Source organism: Cyprinodon tularosa, unplaced genomic scaffold (genome assembly GCF_016077235.1).
Source record: "Cyprinodon tularosa strain WSP-4 unplaced genomic scaffold, ASM1607723v1 ctg1, whole genome shotgun sequence".
NCBI classification, from domain to species: domain Eukaryota; kingdom Metazoa; phylum Chordata; class Actinopteri; order Cyprinodontiformes; family Cyprinodontidae; genus Cyprinodon; species Cyprinodon tularosa.
In genome coordinates, this window is record NW_024037781.1 from 1,018,710 (window position 1) to 1,041,106 (window position 22,397).

General features: G+C 38.3%; 1 protein-coding gene across 1 annotated transcript; it reads right to left on the bottom strand.

Moving 5' to 3' along the window:
* Window positions 1-539: 539 nt before the first annotated feature.
* Window positions 540-13,353, bottom strand: abcb6a (ATP-binding cassette, sub-family B (MDR/TAP), member 6a). The gene is made up of 20 exons (XM_038280358.1): window positions 13,074-13,353; window positions 12,158-12,681; window positions 11,402-11,542; window positions 8,426-8,615; window positions 8,259-8,351; window positions 7,981-8,173; window positions 7,780-7,901; window positions 7,413-7,522; window positions 5,579-5,644; window positions 4,202-4,327; window positions 4,048-4,124; window positions 3,908-3,971; window positions 3,747-3,832; window positions 3,607-3,664; window positions 3,416-3,520; window positions 2,463-2,637; window positions 2,263-2,375; window positions 2,006-2,100; window positions 1,718-1,786; window positions 540-1,644 (listed from the first exon to the last, which is right to left on the bottom strand). Exons 2-20 carry the CDS (start codon window positions 12,671-12,673, stop codon window positions 1,485-1,487), a joined length of 2,559 nt encoding a protein of 852 aa, XP_038136286.1. The 5' UTR covers window positions 12,674-12,681; window positions 13,074-13,353; the 3' UTR covers window positions 540-1,484.
* Between the last annotated feature and the right edge of the window lie 9,044 nt (window positions 13,354-22,397).

Genomic DNA, 22,397 nt, shown 5'->3' on the forward strand with positions numbered 1-22,397 from the left:
GTTTTATCTTAAAATCCTTCTCCTGGCAACTTGAAAACATTCAGCATCATTGTTTTGCTCTAGTTTATCTTCACTATCCCTCTACTGGAATTTGTAGTTCCTATCATTTAATTTATTCAGGTAAATACAGAGCCTCAATTTCTTTTGAAAAAAAAAAAAAAAGAAAGAATCAGGGAAAATATTCAGCAAATACTGGAGGCTAGGCTGCATGTAATGGTTCCCCCCCTTTTGCAGACAGATATGTATAAATCCCGTTATCAAATGTTCTGTCTGAAAATTTCTATACATACTTTGTTCTTCAAATAGCACACTAGCTTTGGAATGTAAAAAAATGCACTAAAAACCCAACTAAAACATATTAGTAACATTAATGCAAATCTGAGATTAAATCAATAGCAACAGGTTGCAAGGAACTTTCATTTTGACACCCGTTTTCCATTACAAACTTCTAACAGCATCTTCATTTTTCTTAAGATTCCTACTTTTCAACTATGATTCAATGAGACATCCTCTCCATAAAGTTTAATAAACAGCCTTGAACCTGTGAAAAATATATATTTTTATTGTTTATAACTACATGGCAAACATTTCCATAATCTTCACATAATGACATATACATTTTTAGCTGCACAGGTCAATGAATGAAGAAAAAAAAAGTCTTTAGAGATAGTGCAGAACTCCCTTTCACAAACAGTACCAATAGTTACTTGGATGTCAATTCTTACTGTGTGAGAAGTGAGATTTCATAACATGTTTTCACTGCAAAAAAATAACTAGGTCTATGAAAGTATAAGAAACCAGCATTTTACCTGACATGGACGATAAAGCAGTAGACATGGAAGATTTTTCTGTACAAACTATACCATTATGAGGATAGAGCGACTATTACAACCGACTATGATAAAGTGAACATTTATACACCTCTTAAAAACAGTTTTACATTAAATAACAACTGTCTGAGTTAACATATAAAAGAAAATCCCTGATGGCTTGTAAATTCACTTTTCTCTTAATCAAATGAATCAATCATGTCTTCCTGAAAATGAATTATTTTTTTGATTAATTCCCTTAGATTCTTATTGCTTCTATGTCCAATAATGAATGTCTCAATAAGAGGGGATCATTTTTCAAAACAGAGGAAATGCAAATATAAAAACAGAAGTCAAAAACAGCTAAAAGTGCTGCAAACATATTTTAACTTAAGCCTCATATATCTGAAGATTGTTCATTTTCCTTTTACCAAAACCTTTGATAAATAATATCAGCTTTGATATGTATTCCCATACATTCGAATAATAGTGTTACATCAGTTTTTAAAGGCACCTTCCTTTTTTTTCCTGACCTGACATTGCACACATACTTGCAAAATTCCTAAAAATAAATAACAATCACCTCGCTCTGTTCCTTTTAAACAAAGCATCAGATCTTTGAAAAGCAGAGTACAGAAAAAAATAACTTTTTTCTTTGTCAACAAACTGATACATTCAATGCCCTTGTTGGGTGGAAGAGGAGGACGGTGGCTGGAGTTTCTCAGACTTGCGATCCTTCGCTTCTGTATCTGATGAGGAATCCGAGTCGTGGGCCTGCTGTTGCTTCGACCACATGTCTGCATACAGACCTCCTTTGGACAGCAGCTCTTCATGTCTTAGAAATGAGAGGGTTAATATTTAATCCTGACCTGCTACCCAGCAGAACCAAGGGAGGAAAAAAAACCTACCGTCCTCGTTCAGCGATCCGACCCTCACTGATGACCAGAATTTGATCCGCACCGATGATGGTGGACAGCCTGGTGTATGAGTGACAATAAAAGGTAAAAAAAGAATAAAACCAACCAGAAAATTATGTAAACAGAGTTCCAAAAACTTAAAAATTAAAACTTCCTCAACAGCGGCCAGGCTTTAAACAGAGTAGAAAACGAGAAACAGGAAGGAAAGGAGGGGATGGGCCTTTAAAAGACATTTTAATAATAACTATTGATCACATCTAAGCCTCGTCTTCCTCCCACCTGTGTGCTACGACGACGGTGGTGCGGCTCGTGCACACTTTAGCCAGAGACGCCTGGATGTTGCGCTCGGTCTGCGTGTCCAGAGCAGATGTTGCCTAAAGACAAACATACGTTTTATTAAACAGCTTGTTCTAAAATTTCCATAAAATATTAAATTTGAACATCAGGTTAATAGGGACAAGTGAATGTATTACATTGATTGATGTGGATAAAAACAACAAAAGCTGATGGTTCTCATATTGCAAGTAATCAGATACCTCATCCAGTAAAATGATCTGAGGCGCTTTAAGGATTGTTCTGGCGATAGCAACCCTCTGCTTTTCGCCTCCACTCAGCTTGAGGCCTCTCTCACCAACCTGCGTATCGTAGCCTGAAAAAAAAAAAAAAAGAGGTTAAAATAAAGCTCTGATCGAAGCAAATTACACATTAATTACAACCTGCAGGCCCAAAAGGTTACCTTCAGGGAAGGCCATGATTTTATCATGTATATCCGCAGCTATAGCTGCCTCCTCCACCTCCTGGTCGGAGGCGGTGATGCGACCGTAGCGGATGTTCTCCTTGATTGTGTCGTTGAAAAGCACGGTATCCTGGGGAACCACGCCGATGTGAGCTCGCAGAGATGTTTGCTTAACCTGAGGAAACAGGAGGTGATGATAAATTAACTATGTAGCTAGAGCTAAATAAAACCTCTGGTACTGATAAAAAAAAGTCAATATTTGATATCAGGAAAACAGATTTCTCCTCCCTCTTCAAATGTAATCTCTCCATTAAAAATGGCTTGGGCTCCCAGATTACATGAATGGAATAAAGCGAATGGATAAGGAGACAGAACTGTTCATGATGCTAATACATTAAGATGAGGGAGTCAACAGCCAGACCAAAAAGGGCCTTCTATGTTAGCTCTTTATTTTTCCATTACCCTTAAAAAAAAAAAAAAAAAAAAAAAAAAAAAAAACACCTGTTATTTACCACAGATTACATTAAACTGCAGATAAAATATAAATTTTTGCTTCATCACTTTCAACATGAAAACATTAACTGATAATATGGAGAAAAGTGTAACTTCTGCAACACACCAATATTTCAGATATTTCTCACAAGGAGCAACACATTTTGATGGAAAAAAAAAAAACGCGGTGCAAATTAGAGTGAAAAAATCTTGGTCGTAAGGGGAGTAGAAATTAAAACAACTCATAAAGTTGTTCATTTTATGGACTTTAATAAAACTCTTGCTTCTATTTTTGTAAAGATTGGACAACGCGTTATGTATTAATGGTCAAATTTTGCGTCACATGCAACTCACGGCACTAAGACAACACTTTTTTTGTTTTTTACTTGTGCAAACATAACTACTGTTGCTTCATCTAGAAAATAAAATAAAAAAAGAATAAGTTGTTACTGGATCCCTACTTTTGAGATATCCTGGCCATCGATGCGAATGCAGCCTCCCTGAACATCATAGAAGCGGAAAAGCAGACGAATGATAGTACTTTTCCCAGATCCTGATGGTCCAACCTTAAGAGAGAAAAACAAAGTTTGCTATTAGTGTACAAAAAATATATATTACTGATTGGAAATCTCTTGATTTAAAATCACCATACCAATGCAACAGTCTGTCCTGGCAGAACAGTGAAGGAAACATCTTTAAGAATCTCCTTTCTGTAAAAGAATATACTACTTTTAATATATCTGCACTTATTTAACAAGATTTCACTAAAAATGAAAGCAAACATGAACAAACCCATTTGTGTAGCTGAAGTAAACATGGTCAAACTCCACCCTTCCCAGTTTATATAGCAAATTCCCTGCATTTACTTCATCTTTCACCTGCAGACAACATGCAAAGTTTAGAGGAAACACTACAACAACCAGTCCGACTGCGCCTCCGTTTTAAAAACATACCTCTTCGTCTTCCTCAAACAGTTTGAACATGCTTTCCATGTCGATGAAGGAATTTTGGATCATTCTGCAGGAAAAAAAAAGGACAGATCAGAATTTTTAAAGCTTTTTAAGCTTCAACTGCATCTAAAGCCTTGTTTTACCTGTAGTAGGTTCCAAACCAGTTCAGAGGGGTGTAGAGTTGGATGATGTAGGTACCGAAGAGAACAAAATCTCCAACCTTGGATCAGAGGATTGTCATTGTCACAAGAAGAATAAAATACGTCAGGATATGCTGAGAATGAACAGAGTCGGCACCTTAAATTTCCCCTCTGTGACAAAATAGGCGCAGAGTAGTGAGCCGGCCAGCAGCCCGGATCCGATGATGAGGTTCTGGGTCTGATTGAGCAAGGCGAGGGATGCCTGAGTCTTCCACTCTGAAGCCTAAAACAAGAGAAGACAGGAAACGTCTAATCAAAGCTTCACAAGCCATGTCGAGACAATTTTCAGGAATGCAAAATGGTGATTCTGCTGAATCTCAAAACATTAGTTCCCATTAAAAACACAGACATCTGGGCGTGAAGGTGGTGCAGCAGTTAGTGCGCTCGACCCATGTACAGAGTCCTTAGTCTTCGACGCAGCCGACCAAGGTTCGAATCTGACTTGTGGTCCTTTGCCACATGTCCCCCCGCCTCTCTCATACCCCCTTACCTGTCCGCCTACTTTCGAAAAACAACAAATTTCTGTTATTTTTTTTAATTGAGATTTTAGGTGAAAAAGTAACAAATATCCAAAGGGAAAAATAAAATATAAAAAAATATTCGGTATTAGAGAAAAGCTGGTCAAAGTAAAAAGATAAAATAATAAGAATCAGTATGGCTGTAAAAGACTTGAGGTGAAGGTTTAAAACAGAACTGCAACCTATTGGTTAACAGCAGAAAATGGCCTAGTCAAAGTCTAGAATCAAACCCTGCAGAGAATCAGAAATTGGTGTTAAAAAGGGAGGAGTGGTGGCGTAGAGCTTAGGCCATAGAGCTTCGAATCCTGAGGTTCTGAGTTCGAGCCCCACTCCAATGGACTGCCACTCTGTGTATCTGAGCAAGACCTTAAGGCCTGGTTATACTTCTGCACCAGTGTGTCGCAGGCATTTTTGATTTATGCTCAATTTTGAAGCGTGGTCTAGGCTATCTTATTCCACGTCACAACGCAAGAGGGACAATCATGAACTAGCTGTGGGTCTAAATACAGCCGAGGCGATGAGGAAATGGGGGCATGTTTGTCCGACAACGGAGGGACATGAGGGCAAAAAATAGCGGGGATGCAGGTGGAAAAAGGGTCCCAGCATTCTCACACACCTCACTCTTCTAGCTGTTCCATCTTCATGAGTCGTTTTCCACAATGGTGGTTAGGTACCAAACAGGAAATACGCATAGTGTAGAGCAGATGTAGATTGACCTATCAGAGGCCTCCTGTCTGCGACTATGTGTTGATCTACATGATTAAATCCCAATAAAATACACTCTTTGTTTTTTTGGTTGTAAAACAGAAACTAACAGCTAGTAAACGTATCTGCATGTACAGACTGAGAAGGTTTGTGTAGATAACAATCTGAGCAGTGGAAACAGGCCCTGATCCCCTCTGACAGGTCTGACTAATTTTAAACAACATAACAAAGTGTAACCAGCTTGGACTTACCTGATACTTCAAGATGGCGTCTTCAAATCGGCTGACCTCATAGTTCTCTGCGTTGTAGTACTTTACCTGCAGAATGACAGCAGACCCTTTATCCTTCAAATCTGGCATTACAGTAAATATCGCTGCTAAAATAAATCATTTTTTATTTTTATTTTGTACCTCTACATGTTTAGACAAAGAGAACAATCAGATGGGTGTGCCTTATAGTTTGCATTCTAACAGGTTCTTCAACTGAACTGCATATAGAAACACTTTTCTAGGTAGAATTCCTTTCCTAGCACAGATCGTTATTTGGTCCCATTCCAAACTCTTTTTTGTTTTTGTTTCTTTTTCCATTTTAAAACCTGTTTTCATGTCCCTTTTCCATCACTTCAATGTTGTCACACCCTAATGGGCCTTAAATGAAACCATTTGTTGATTCAAAGTGATTCCAATAGTTTGGAGCTTCATTAGCATTGCTGTGCTACTGCTATCATGCTTATAGGTTTAAATGTCTCTCAGGTTTCTAAATCTGAGGTTTTAAGTAAAGAAGAAATTGAATATTTAGAAGATAATAATTCTTTACTCTATGTTGTGTCATTCATTAAAACCAATGGAAGTAGAATGGACCCTCAGCATGATGCTGCTACCACCATGCTTTGCAGCCGGAGTAGAAACTTTTTATTGTTTTTCCCCATTCGCCTCATTGAGTCTTGGGCATGTGAACAGCTACAAAGCTCAGTCTAAACTAGGTGTAAAGTTTGGATCATGGTGATTTTGTTTCTAGATTCAGACAATCTGAGAAACTTGAACTGGATAATGGCTCCACCACGCATAAAAATTGCTTCTTGAACGGATAGCAGCCTAACATCAGGATTCGTGATTAGCACAGATTATTTTCCCTTTAAATTTTAAATCTATCGAGTATATCTGAAAACCATCCAATCAAAATCAACGTTATCGGTTCTGTTGTGATGAGGCGTCAAACATCAAACCAGATTTAACTTAGAACCTAAACGACTGCATTAAAAAACAAGTAATCTCTCTGCAACATTTATCAAACTGTTAGTCAGGCTGTAAGAATAATATTAAATCATTACGAATCACACAAAAGAAAAAAACTGTGCATCAATTTCCATCTTTTAAAAATAACGAATGCTATTTTCGCCAACCTTGAAAGTAATTGGTTCAAATGCAAAAAGTGAAAATAAAACGTTTCCTATGATGGGACTATGTAAACCTGTTCTGTGACAAGAGCATGCCCACATGGCATAAAATAATACAGTAATTCTTTCCCCAGATTTAATTAAAAATAAGGAGTCAAATAAAGCAATGAAAGTAATAGTTTATATAGGTTAGTATTAGGGCTGAAACAATCGGATTAATCATGATAATCAATTATTAAAATAATCGCCAACTTCTCAGTAATCGATTAATCGTTAACTGGAGTACAGAGTCTGTAAAACATGCTTTTAGCTGACAAAGCGACACACTTAGAGGAGCAATTATACCAAAAATGTGGAAAAATGTAAATATTTCCATTTTGGATTAAAAAAACACCTTTTCTCCTGTCAATGTGCTCTACTCTGAACTCCACAAGTCAAAAAGTTATAGTTTAACAAAAAGTTATAGTTTCACCTGGTTTGATTCTGTATAAAATCATCTTTAAGGAACCTAATCTGATTATTAATCGACTAATCGAAACAATAATTGACAGTTAAATCGATTATCAAAATAATCGTTAGTTGCAGCCCTAGTAAATATGTTGCTGTTATTCTTTATCTTAAAGAGAAAATCTATTTCAGATTATTTACAAAACTTTGCTCATGACCAAGATGGGAAAAGTTTTCTCTACCGTCTCAAAGTTCAACAGGGAGTCTACAGCCTTGGACTTGGCGGCGTTGTCCTGCTGATTCATGTCTCGCCTGTACTTGGTTCTCCACTCGGTGATGATGATGGTGAGAGCTGGAAGACATCAATAATTAACCCAATCATTTGTAAGGAAGTGTTTAGGAGACTCAAGTTACAGGTTATGATTCAACGAGGATGAAAAACTGGGTAAAAAAAATGGCCTCCAGAACCACTTCTGACCAAACAAAAGTCCTTCTTTTATTACTCAGCAAAAACAAATAAAAATAAAATTGAAAAGCACCTTTCTGATCACCTAGACTTTGAGGGAAAACATCCAGTGGAAGAATAAGAGGAAACATGATAGGACTTACTGAGGTAGAGTGTCATGCAAATGAAGACGATAAGGCCGAACCAGGCGTTAAAGTAAGTGACGAAGTAGATGATGGAGATGACAATATCAGCGATGGTTGGGAAGATGCTGAACACAATGTAGCTGTAAAAAAAACAGATTATTAGTTGAATATTGTATAAGATAACCACTGATTACACAGAAGACATGAACAACTATAGACCTGAGCAAGCTGTTGATGGATGAGGTGCCGCGGTCGATGCTCCTCAGCACGTCGCCGGTTTTGCGGCCCAGATGCCAGCGCAGAGAGAGGGAGTGCAAGTGGGCAAACAGACGAACTTGGACCACTCGGTTGGTGTACTGCTGCACCCGAATCCAGAGGAACGAGCGCAAGTTACTGACAAACCCAGAGGCACCTAAAAAATTATAATAAAAAAAAAAGGTCAAACAGTGGAACGCTGCATAAAAGAGACTTTTGTCCAAATCAGGGTTCGTATTTACCCGCTCCTCCACCCTGCAGGAACTTCAGCCCAACATATACACAGACTGTGGAGGCCACAGTGCGCCAGCTGCTGCCATCAGTTAATTCATTAACTGTGAAAAAGAGCATATGGTTCAGTTTTCATCTTACTCTCATTGCATACACCCAAAAGATGAGGCTCACCCACCAATATTTTTATAATAGATGGGAACAAAGACGTTAATAACTCGCTCAATTCCCAGCAGTCCCAGACAGAAGAGAACCAGGAGCTGCAGAATGATGTTGCCACGGGGCCACATGTAGGGAACCAACAGGCGGACCTTTTTCCTGAATCCCTGCCAGGTGGATTGGTTCTCCTCTGTTCTCCCCAACAAGTTCTAAAAAGCAGAAATCCATTCAATATGAAAAAGTATTCACACCCCCTGGAGTTGTTGCATTTTCTTCCACATTCATTTTATAAACATTAAAGGTAGATTGGAGGATTTTCTCTTTCCGGGTGGATCATCAAAATAAGTGGTCCTCCTAATTGTCAGTCATTCTTGCGATATGTTTATGTAAAGTCGTCCGAAGGTGCTCTTCTCCATTTTCACTTACCGGTGGTGAGTCTGACATAGTGGAAAAATTGCAAATCTTCCCTTGGAAAGTAAGCTTGTATCTTTTAGAAGTGGAGATGGTGGGTCTTTTCAAAGTTTTGCAATTTTCCTCCATTATTCAAATTTAAGTTTGCTGCCTGACAGATTAGTTTCATAGAGCAGAAAGGAAAGATGTGGAAGGAGGTTCTCTGATCGAATTACGACATTTTGATAAAAAAAAAAAAATAGTACCGTATTTTCACGACCATAAGGCGCACCGGAGTAAAAGGCGCACTCTCAGTTATGTGTCCCATTTCTGTATTTAACACACACATAAGGCGCACCGGACTATAGGGCGCGTTTTTTATATACCGGTACATGTCCTCTACTACCTTTAAATACCTCTACTGCGTATTTAAAAATACAGCGGGGGCAAAACTGAGTATGACTGTGCTTTATTCATGTATTTATTACAAAGTATTAATCAAACCTGGCAGCTGGCCGTGAGACAGACACATCGCAGATGACACAGCGCTGTGGTCACTCCTAAATTAACTTAAAATCCTGAAACCTGCCGACAGAATATGTTCGCTTTTATTGCCGGTATCCTGGTGCCTGCAGCTAAAATTATTTAGATGAAAAACACCTGCCAGCAGCCGCGGTGAACCCCAGGCTGCCCAGCCTACAGGCTGCTGATGAAGAGATTTCTGCTGTCAGCGCACCGCTGGTATGTGGGGGTCTGAGCGCCTCCGACAGAAATAGATAATCTGGATGAAGTGACTGCAATTATTAAGTTTTCAGGTGGACTTTCTCACTTAAAAACATATTAAAACTACTTTATTCCCACTGATCACAGCAAATATAACTGCAAGATTTAGATTATTTAGATGAAAAAACACCTGCCAGCCACCGCGATGAAGAGGAGGAGACGCGCCGGGGCTGCTGTTGAATTAAGTTTTCAGGGAGAAAAATACAGCGGGAGCAAAACTGAGTATGATTGTGCTTTATTCATGTATTTATTACAAAGTATTAATCAAACCCATCAAAGTCATCATCCTCTGTTTCTGAATAAAACAGCTGCGCTAAATCAGACATGCCAGTTTCCCCTTCTTCGCTGTCAGTCACTTTCCGTGCAGCGCAGCTCCTCAGAAATAATGCCGGCTTTTGCGAAAGCTTGAACAACAGAGCCAGCAGACACTTTAGTCCAAGCATCTACAATCCATCCGCAAACGGTGGCGTAATCTGCCCGGCGCTGCCTTCTTATCCTGAAACTGTGGTCTCAGTCTGTCATCCATCGCTCCCACGCCGCTCGCAGCCTTACTTTGAACGGCCGCTTCACACCGATGTCGAGCGGTTGAAGCTCCTTTGTCAGACCCCCCGGGATAACGGCGAGCACAGCGTTCATTTGATTCACCTTTTTTTCACATCGGCTGTGAGATGGGCACGCAGCGATGGTGATGCGTGGAAAAAAACCACCTAGTCTTCTCACATACACCTGCCTCAGCCACGCATCCATCCAGCCTTTTCCATTTGCGTTAATATCATATGTCATCAGAGCGCTGTGTCTGTCTCGTTGGCAGCTCCCAGATCAGCTTCTCTGATTGGTTGATGCGGCGCGTCCAGCAGCAAAACTTCAATTTTTCCATCTCGAGCAGCAGAAGCGCGGCGCTTCAGATGCTTAAACGCTCCCGACGTGCTGCACCAAAATGCGCTGTGGGACCTTTTGCTGCACCTATATGCGCATCAACCATTGACTTTGCATGTAAACACGCTGCTTCTGCTGCAACTGCTGGGTCCGCTTCACACCGATGTCGAGCGGTTGAACAGCGAGCACAGGGTTAATTTGTTTCCCCATGTTTTTCACATCAGCTGTGAGATGGGCACGCATGGAGTTACATATTAACAGCGATGGTGAGGGGTGGAAAAAAAACACCTGGTCTCCTTACATTCAGCCACTCTTTCATCATCTCCTCAATGAGGTGGTCTCAAAAGTCGCAGTTACAACACACATAAGGCGCACCGCACCATAGGGCGCACCGCACATTTTGAGGAAAAAAAAGACGTTTAAGTGCGCCTTATAGTCGTGAAAATACGGTACACAGCAGCCTGTGAAACATGGTGGAGGCAGAATAATGCTATGGGGACAGCATTCTTGCTTAGAGACGGAAAAGCTGTCAGGGATGTTGGGATGGCCAAAAAATACCCGAAAGTTCTGGAATTAAATATTAGAGGCTGCAAAAGGTTTGAGTAGTGGCGTAAGTTCACTTTTCACTATGACAACGGCGCAGCTTATCATCGAGTCAGAACTACAACCAAATGGTTTAGATTATAGGATACATGTGTCTAAGAGTGGCCCAGTTCAAGTCCAGGCTCAGGTCTAAATAAGAATTGGAGGAAAATTTGTTGATGTTCAGGAATATTCTCCATCAAGCCTGAACCTGATGCTCTTAGTAGGTTGAATCGGTCTTTAAAAGACTTAAAGCTCTCACTGATCCGCAATATAGTTAAAAATCCTGCTATTTATACTACAGTCAGCACTATAAACCAAGGCAATTTCTACTCCTTAAATATTCCTCCCTGCCTCCTCCTACCTGCATGTTGTTCTCCACGTCCCGTTCGTCTTCGTTTATGAGAAGCATGTATGGTTTTCGGGGCAAACCGGGGGCTTTAAGACCAATGAAGAAGAGGAGCCCAGTGCAGAAGTAGCGGATCAGCCAGAGAGCGAACTGCACCTGAGAGGTTCAATAAACATTTCAAAGTAGATCAATACAGATTCTTATTTAATTCTCCTTCAGCAGCTTTGTGCTTTATTTCAAAACGCTAAATCTTTAATCATCTACACATTCAGTTAAAACCACAGATAATCAGAGGTAGTAAAGTTGGAAAAAAGAACAAAAACTTCAAGTCATGCTTAGAATTACAAACTGACCACTGCTGACTCAGCATGGGAGGAGCAACATCGTGACTTAGTACATCTGCTAACAGGGTTTAGGATCTGAAACAGGACTTGCAGTGACTCAGCAAAACAGGGAAACGTCACTAAACCTGTGCGGCTGTCAGCCGGGGTGGATGGTTACTGCTTTGCATTCAGACGGCTTTTGAATCTTGAAAGGAGTGGCTCATGCAGCTAATACTTATCTCACCTTTGGCCTGACTGAAAATAAAAGGAGTTTGATTGTAATGCCAGATGCAAAGATTGATTGCACGCTTTTGGATCAACTTGGTGAAGCAATACTTAAACCTTTAAATCTTTTACAAGATTTTACAATTAAAATCAGTACTGAAAAAAAATGGAAGTGTTTTTAGTCTTGACTTCTTTCTAATATGTTTCCTAAATTATGCCTCACCTCTTCACCAGTCGCCTCCAGGCCCCACCACCAGTGCGGACTGTACCAGGAGATGAAGGCGAGGTTCTCAGCAGAGAAAGCCAAGGCCCAGAACACCAGCAGCGCCGTGCTGTGTCCCCTCGTCCGGTCCATCAGCGGGACCCTTTGCCTCTCCACCCTGAGCAGAGCTAAAGCCCAGGCCCAGCCCATCATGGAGAAGCAGCCATACAGGACCACATAACCCGGGAGCTCTCCGCCGCTTGCAGCTCGCCACACCATCCCACCCAGAAACTGGAGCAGGAGAAGCACGGTGAGGACCATCTGGAAGCTATAGAGGCAGGAGCGAGGGATGAACTTGGGCTCCATGGAGGTGCCATACTTCTGGTAGCAAATGCAGTGGACGGTGCCGAGGAAGAAGGAGATGGCCAGCAGGATGGTGGGGACCAAGGTGAAGTAGAAGCAGGGGGAGATGCCTTGATCCACCCAGGTGTGGGAGATGGAAGTGTTTGCCTCACAGTAGCTCTGGATGAACACCATGACTGCAGCTGAGGAATAGCACACAATCAATTATAAACCATCAGAGGAACCAATTAGTTTAATTATTTACTCAAAAAGTGGAAAACATGTATGATTAGACTCCAAGTATTGGATTACACTCAAATTCTCTCAGGTGTAATCCATTGATCAGCTAAATAAACCATCAGAAATGGTGTAAATAAAGGATTGATGTGAGGAAAAATAATGAAATGGGATTTTATTAAGAAATACAGGGGAAAAAATCGACATAATGACTAACATGTGCGTCAAAACATGTAAACAATCCACGTTTAAACGTATATATCCATAAAAAAATAAATAAAAAAACAGCAAAAAGAAAAAAAAAACTACAGAGACATTTTACGGTTAGAAGTGAACAGTTATTGATTTTGAACCTTACCTTTCCTGTCGATTTGAGATAATGGAAAAGCCTCCAGTTATCACCAGAGATTAGCCTCCAGCAGCTCCTGGAACCGGCGGCTAGTTGTTGCTAACAGTCTCGGTTTAAATACAATGACAGCCGTGTTTAACAAAGCGGCAGCTAAAAGTCCAGCTTCTTTTACTCTACCTCTCTGTCATAACTGCTCTCATCTTAGCGTCTAAGAGCTGCACCACTGTTTGTCCTTGTTACGTCATGCGTTAAACAACAGCTATTCATGACTCGGCAACCGACGCTTACGCATCGTCGTCTTTGTGCTGCAGTGCCCCCTAGTGGATGAAAGGTCAAACTACTCAAAAAATAGACCGCCTGTTTTTTATGAAGGTGGATTTGTTTCTTTATTATTAAATAAAAAGAAGGTTGCTTCAATCAAAAAAATGTAGTTTCAATTAAAAACACCATCAATGAAAAAAAAAAAGTATTTGAATCGAAAAAACAACAACATTTCTTTAATGGAAAATGTTTTCTTTGATAGAAATCAAGTTCTTTTTTGTTTAAATCAACTTTTTTAAATTGAAGTAACAATATATTTTGATTGAAAAATATGTAATGGGTAGGACATTTGTGGCTTTATCATTCAATCAAAAAAGAGGTTACTTCAGAGAAACACAATCAATATAAAGTCAGTTAAATGAAAAGATAAATGTTGTCAATCATAGAAAATGGTTTTTAATTGCAAATAAAATATTGGAGACTTCAAAAACTGCATTTGAGCACTTTCTTTTTATTTATTGAAATTGTTTTCCTTTGATAGAAGTTATCTTTTTTATGTGTTTTGGACTTACATTGGTAGAACATTTGTGTCTTAATCATTCAATTCCAAAAAAATGTTTTTTCAATCAAAGAAAAAACTGTTCAAGTGCAAAAAAAGGTTCAGGGACAAATACGCTTTTCTTTAATTGAAAAGTTTGTTGTTGTTTTTTTGATTGAAGCAACCTTTTTTTAATTGAATAATAAAGAAACAACTCTACCTTCATAGTTTCAGAATTATAATGAAAATTTCATTTATATTATTTACTTAGGTTGTAAATAATAAGTTGATGAATTTATATAGAATGTTAAAAATTTAAAGGGACATTGCAGAAACTTCCTCATGCACAACTCATCTGTTATTTTTTGTGTGCAAACCAGACACTTTCACGTGCGCAACAAACAATTTTCCATGTGAACCAGATTTTTTTTTTCTTTTCATTGTGTAACATAATATTTCAGGTTACCCTGTATAATAAAAATACATGACCCTTTTGTGCTATCATATTCCTTATTTGAGCTTGAATACAATGATGGCATTGTTGCCTTGCTTGTCAGTTTAACACAATTAAAAGAAATTGGTAGATGTATTTCTGCACACTGCTAGCACAAGATATGATTTAGTGCGCATGAGAACATTTTTCTTATTCTTCATCTCCAGTTTCCTTTTAGGGTCTTGGTTTCCGGACTTTTGCCATTAGGGCCAAAACATTTAATTGGAATTATTGGGGGTTGTGGGCAAGGGTGTAACTTTGTGATGAAAGGTGGTGGGGACACTCTAAGGGTGGCGGCTTATGGACCTACAGTTACTCGACCAGAACGCTTTTATTAGCTCTTTATACTTTCCAAAAATGAGCTCAAACATATATTTATTGAACGCGTTCCTATTGTTGAGAACACAAGAGAACTATAATACACTTATATTTATATTTACAGATAGTTGGAGCGATGCCTTTTAGTGCATTACTGATATAAGGCCTAAAAACAATGTATAAAAAATAAAAAATAATGAATAACAGCTGATTCCGATGCCAAAATCGATATCATGCATCCCCAGAATGTGTAATCTCAGCTCCATCCATCCAGAAAAATATGCATGTGCTGCATTTTAAATATAGCATAGCATAGTTTTTTTTCTTGTAAACTTTCTGGTAAACTTAGAGATATATTTTATTGCATGTTGCATATCCCAGTAAATCTGTTTCACTTTTAAATCTGCAGCTCTCCCTACTTCTCTCTGTGCTCTGTTAAAAAAGATTTATGAACCTCTTTACTAATATAATGATGCCAGACACAAAAGTTCAAGATCTGTAAAAGCTCTGCAGTCTGATTCTATCTGTACAACAAGAAAACATGTTAATTTTAACCTGTAACTGGGAGTCATGGTCCTCTGAGAAGCCAAAACTGAGAGTTTTTAACTAGTAAAGAACAAACTATGTTCTCTCAAGCTTCTTGCATTATAATACTAACTTGGATAAAGTTATAATCTGTTGTCATTTCTAGCTGAAAAAGCTCTGCATGTCTAATAAACAGATTTTTCAGTGCTATTATCTCTAATTATTTTAACCAACCCGTCTCCTAACTTTTACTTAAACATCGAAGTAGCTGCTGGTTAATATTCACTGCTGTGTGTCTCTCCTCCAACAATGTAGCTACTTTGTATGCAGTGAAATGCGACCACAAATCAGGTGTCTCAAAGCGACAGATCTGATGATCTCAAAACGCTCTGAACACAGATAGCTGCACCCAACCTCTGCTACCTTTGGGTAAAGTAAATAAACGGAAAGGGGAAAAAAGCAGAAATTATTGGTGGGGACATGTCACCACCAGTCCTTCAGAAATGTACGTCTCTGGTTCTGGAGTAAAAGTAGTTTTGGATGCAAATTTATATGAAGCAGTTACACTCAGCTTTAAACCAAAGACTAACCTTGCAGACTCTGCAGAGCACATCTGACCTTAAGATGTTGTAAAGTAGTGTTTTTTATCAAATTTACCCGAAACCTCAACTAAGAGCTTTCTTGAAAGCAAACTAACTGTCAAACTGGCAGCTGGTTATACTGTTATGCTTATTCATGAATCAAGTAAACCAGGAACAAGCAAATATTTTGGGTCCATCCACCTGTTGAATTAAATATACACAATTATTAGGCAAAAATTAGTATTAAACCTAATAAATATAAAAACTTTATATAAATAATTTGAGACTGATATTTTATTATTACGTGATAACTTATATTGTTATACAATAGCCAGTAATTGGTGTTAAATACAGACAGTAAAGACCAAAAACCTAAATGAATTAGAATACCATTGGAGACGTATTTGTTTGAATCACTCAAAATCAGACAGTGAAACTCATTTTATAAAGATTAAATGAAAAGGAACATATTTATTGTTTGTTTCTATTAATTTTGAGTATTAATGTTCACAGCTAAGATACCACAAAAATGTGTTATTTCAGAAATGAGGATATTATATAAAACTAATAATAAATACAGATTTGTTACATCAGGGCCATGTAAAGTCAATGTGCTGAAGTTGTTTTTGTATTGCTGCTTATTTTTTACTTTTTAATGTTTTTATTATCTTTCCCTGAATCTGCTGTGTTTTCCTGCGTTGGTCGTTTCTCTGATCTTGGTGTTTCCAGTCTGGGATTGTTTTCCCCCTGAGCTCTTCTAGTCAGATTTTCTACGCAGCTGCGGTTTAGTTAGAAATGTTTAAATAAGCAGACAGAATACAGATTAATGTGTTCAATCAGATGAACAGAAAGCTGAGTGGAAGGATATCGGACACAACTGTCAAAATCTGTGCTCTGGAGAAAAAAGGACAGAGCCGTTTGCTCAGTGGTTCAAAGTCCTCTTTTCAGATGAAAGTGTATTTTACTTTTTTTTAATTTAAACAAAAATGATGTAGAATCAGCACCCATTTTAAATTTTTTTTTTTCAGAGTCATTGTGAAGTTTCTACAGTCCATGATTTTTGGGATTGCATGCTGCCTGCTAATTTCTCCACTGCATTTTATCAAGTCCAGAGAGGACGGACACATGCATCCATTTGAGCATTCTAAATCGTTTTATGCTTTCCTCTGCTAAAAAGCTTTATGTGGACGCTGATTTCATTTTCCAGCATGACTTGTAAGGTGCACATTACCCGCTTTAGAGAGCATGTTGTTGCTTTGCTAAATTGTTAAATGTATAGTGAAGGATTTTCCCGCCCTCTTCACTTAAATTAATGCACATGCTAAACCCTGTACCCTCACCTGAGAGGGAATACCTATTAAATGCATATGAGAGCGTGCACCAGCCCATTTCTCCTCGTGCACGCTCTGTTTAAAAGTTGCTGTTTGCATAAATCATACAAGCTTACTTTCTAGAAGAAGATTTGCAATTTTTCCACTATGTCAGACTCACCTCCAGTATCTGAAAATGGGGAAGAGCACGTAGGACGGCCTTACGTAAACAGATCACCAGAATGATTGACATTTAAGAAGACCACTTGAAAAAAAAATAAAATAAAAAAAACTTTCCCCACTATATTTAAAAGTTATATTTTAACAATAATAATAGAACTTTATTGAGCTCACATTGGAGACATTCTAACTCTGCATCTTAACCCATCGCCTTGGGGAGCAGTTGGCTGCCATTGTGCGGCGTCCAGGGAGCAGTTTGGGGTAAAGGGTCTTGCTCAGAGAACCAGAGTGCAGTCGGGATCAAACCGGGTACTTGCACTGGAAAAAAAAAAAAGAAAATCTAGATGAGTCATTTTTTTTCTTAAAATAGCTGCATTTGTTCTTGGATTGAGGAGGTAAGAGAAACATTTTGCCAATGGAACAAGACAATTTACATTTAAAATAAGAAAACACAATTTCATTGTCTTATTTCAAGTGCATATTATCTAATTATCCTATTTTAAGAGTAAAAATACTAATTTCATTGGCAAACTATCTTATTTACCTACTCAAATTAAGGGTAAATACACTTATTTTAAGAAAGTTTTACTTATTTCTAGGTCGTTTTTCCAGTGTGCAACCTTCTCAGAGCACAAGCACACTGCTATAACCCACTAGGCCAGCACACCCCCCTTAACTGTTGCCTCAATAAATTTATTCTAAAGTTAAAGTAAAATTTGAATGCATCTGGATGCACTTATGTTCACTGTTAAACATTTTGCAATAGGAACCTTTTTACTGGCTGAAATTGCAAAAGATGAACAAAAGATGGCACTAAATGCAAAGGATTACTCAGACTGAAGATTGGTGAACACAGTTCTTTACTGACTCTTACCGATTCCTGCAGCTGGGGAAGACAAACAGCAACCCAAAGAAGTCACATCACCAACATTTGTAAAAACAAATTATGATTTAGCATGATCTAACAGCTGCATAAAAGCCCCAGACTGACTGATGATATTGTCCAGCAGCGACAGGTTTGGGTTTCAGTTAAAGGGGTCATTTCCAGCATCATCCTGCAGTGATGAAAGGGTTTAACAGTAATTCTAACAGTAAAGTCAGGGGTTAGTAAGAGAAAGGAAAGTTAAATCTCTTTTCTCTTAGAAGGAGTACATTACTCCTCAGGATTTAGCTAGTTTATGAGCTGGCGTATGAAAGAAGGGTTAAAATGAGATGATTACCCTGATGTGAAGGAGAGGAAAATAGAACAGAATTAAACAGCTTCTGATGTCTGTGTGCATTTAGTCTCTAAAACACACAGTGAAAGAAAAGCACAAAAAATAGAGGCGAAATCTTATCATTTAGAGCCTTCACAAAGGGAATAAAGAGCCACTAATCTGTTTCATCTTCCCTGTTCTTTTGTGTGAGTTGAAATGGACCTTCTGTCCATCAGCTGCTTGTCACCCAGCTCCTTTGTCCCCCCCATAGATGTGATAGCCTGCCCATCACAAACCTCATCTCTCCCCTCTTTTGTCAGGAAGCCCCACATTCAAGCATCAGCCGGAGCCCTATAAGTCCTTTAGGTGTGTGTTTTCTTGTGTCCAGACCTGCTTTTTTATCCCCACTCATTCGCCTCTCTTTGTTTGCTGCCTGACACATATAGGCGGTGAGAGGTGTGGGTAAGATGGATGCATATGCCAATTTTATCTCTTGATTTAGTGGGATAGGAATAACGGTGGCATTAGGAGTGCAACGTCCAATCTTATTAGTGCGGAGGGCGATCAATAAGGCTTTCGATTGTGCTGAATAGAATTCTCTGATAGACTCGGCTTTGGGAGCTTGTTTCTTATTAAAAAGCCCTGGTGAATCGTCTTTGCTACCTTAATATTCACCAATCGCTCTTGATGTTTGCTCAGTTCAAATACATTGTTTTGTCAGAGGGAAACATTTTCAGCTTTCATCCGGCGTCACAAGTGTGGTATTCAACCCCCCTTTGCTCTGATTCCTTTAAATAAAACCAACTTATCCGAGTCAAATACCGTCCTCCATCTCATTTGACATAGAGGCAGTTAGAAAGTTCATGGAAACTCTGGAGGAGCTGCCAATACCTATAACTCTGGAGGAAGAATCTGTAAATTTTATAAAATATTATTGCACCTATACAAATCTAAACTTTATGGAATAGTGCCGTGACACTTATAATAAATCCAATTAAAAATGTCCTTCCAATGTGGAAAAAAATGCCATAAGGTGTATGAATTAAAAGTTGAAGCTGCACCAACCCTAAGTAAAACATGGCGTTGGCAGCATCATGCTGTGTGAAGAATATTAATGTGAGGAAAAGAACTGATATTTTTAAATGTTAAGACTTGAAAATGAATGCTAACAGCATTCTCTCAACCCAATGATGATTCACTTTCAGACATTTTGGAAAGAGGACTGAGAAAAAATGTCCAACTCCAGATTTGTACACTAAAAATAAGTAAATATTTCTTAAAATAAGTATATTTACCCTTTATTTAAGGAGGTAAATATGATGATCTGCCAATGGAATGAGTAATTTTCCACTTAAAAAAAGCTAACTAGATATTATACAATTAAAATAAGACAATACAATTGTTTTTTTCTCATTTCATTTGTTAAATGTCTTATTCCACTGGCAAAGTTTCTCACTTCCCTGCTTAATTCAAGACCAAATGCACTTTTTAGAGAAAAATTGACCTACTTATTTTTCCGTTTTTTTGCAATGATTCATGTTTTAACCCTTTATAGGGCACTCAGTAAAATACTTTTAAAAATCAAAATTTCAAGCCAATGGTGTTATTGGAATCCAGGACAAGACCTAATTACCTTTGAAACATTAAAAAATATGGATATTTTGATGGCAAAAGTTAATGTCAATGTAATAACAGGAAATACCAACTTACCAGAATATATTAGAAAAATAACAAAAGTGCTTCTATAAGAAATTCATGAAAAACACTCTTAGAGTAAAATAAACACTTTTTTTTGGTACAACATAACCTTAGAGGCATTAATGCAGATACCGAGACTTACATTTTTTTGTACCTAAATATAATAATTAACTAGTTTTGTTAACTTTTTAACTTTACTTTTGAACTTTTCAAGTAGATTTTTACCTTTTTTTTCCTTGACTTAACTTTATTTTAAAACTTAATTTACAGTACATAATATAGTATTCAAGGGCTCATCTAGTAGGTCAAATGCCAAAATAAGATGTACAGCCATGTAGCAGTGTCTTTGTTGAATGGTTGAATATAGATCTTGTGCTTCTAGACTTCACTGATGGACAGGGGGGGACTCCATTTGTAAGGGGTATGCGAGTGATCAAAAACGGTAACTTGCCCTATAAAGTATTAAATATCAAATGTTTTCCTTGCTTAGAGGTTTTTATCAGTCGAATCATTAAAGAGCTTATTTCTAAAAAATTAGGAAGAGTTCCTCTCCAATCTGAACATTTAGCAGCAAAAAAAAAAAGATCTCCATGATCAGGTTTGTAACCCTTCCACCTTCAGTGAGAGTAACTTATCCAGCTTTCCTTTTCTGCAAAGAGAACAGCTCTGGAGATACAATCTGCTGTAAACCTGCTCTTAAACACAAACGGGGGCCTCTGCAGTGAAACTGAACGGTACCAGGGTCTGCAGTCCAAGACAAACAGAGAAGCTGAGATGAATGGAACAGAGATGGGGGTAAGAATTGATTAAGAAGTAGCAGAGAGTAAAAAAAAAATAATAATCGAATCTCTGTTATCAGTGTTTGGGAATATATAGATTGGCTAAACCTGAGGAATGTTAAGAGACCTTCAAAACGCTGCAAACACTTTGTTTTTTCTTTAATATTGACCTGTTTACTGTATGTGATCATCCTCACGAAGAAGCTCTCCTGCAGCTTTGGGGCTCTCTAAAGATTCTGTGAGCCTGCATCATCCTGGAACTAATATTATGCAAATTAATCAAATTGCTTATTGTATATCTCATGCACTCAGACTTCCAGACAGACATGCACTGCTGCACAAGACTCTGAGGTGAACAGCTGAATTAATGTGAGCTCAGAGGCTGTGATATAGCCTTTGTTTTTGGTAACTTCTAGCTCTTTTTCAAAGGAAGTGAACTTTTTTTGTGTTATGTGAAAATTAACTTGAATATCTGAGATAGAAAAAACAAAGTAAATAGGGGGATAATGTGGGGGAACAATTTTTCCCCAGCTCTGTACATGATCACTATTCATCTTTCGGTGCAAACATATACATTAGCATAGATTTCATTGAAAAACAAAGTCCTTATATTTCTGCTAGAAGCACAAGCTCATGGTTATGAGGGTCAGCACCACCGCTGATAAAGTCTGTGATGAATGAAACCGGCTTCTCATGGCCTCTAACGGCCTGCTGAAACTGTCATAAGGTGGATGCATTTGACCTCCAAACACTTTAATTCAACTCGTGCCAAATCCACAACCCTGCAGAGAGAGAGAGAGCTGCAGAAACAGGGGTGTGACCATGGCTGTTTCTGGACATCAGGGGTTGTTGATGAAACGGAGAGTTTGAAACAGCTGGGATGTGACCTAGTTTGGAGGGTTTTTTTTTTTTTTTGTAGGTTTATGATGCCTGTAATCAAGGCAAGAGCTGCAATAATTGAGAAAACACATGTGAGATTCAGAAAGAGTTCAAATTAAAATATTTTTTTCTTAATAATTTTGAAAGCGTAGCTGAAGCTCAGTCAGACTGACTGGTGAGCATCTATGAACTCTCTTTGTATTTAGGTCTAAACTAAAGCAGGGTGTCTTTGTGACTCCAGTCCTCCAGGTCCGATGTTTTAGAACTTTTACTCTCACTTAAATACTCAAATAAATTTTATTTCAAGCATATCAACAAGTATCTCAGGGTTGTTAGATATTCAATTCAGACTTTCAGAAAAATCGTTTGACACACCGATGCTCCTCAAGGACTCTTCCTCAAGGATTTCCTTCCTTCTGCCTTTCTCTTACCCTTCAGGAGGAAACCATCCTCCAGAGGTGCGTACAGTACCTAAAAGTGTACCAGTAGCACTACTTCATTGTATTTTTACCCAAGTAAAAGTAAAAGTAGCCTTCAAAAAATTACTTAAGAGTGAAAAAGTATTTGGTAAAAAG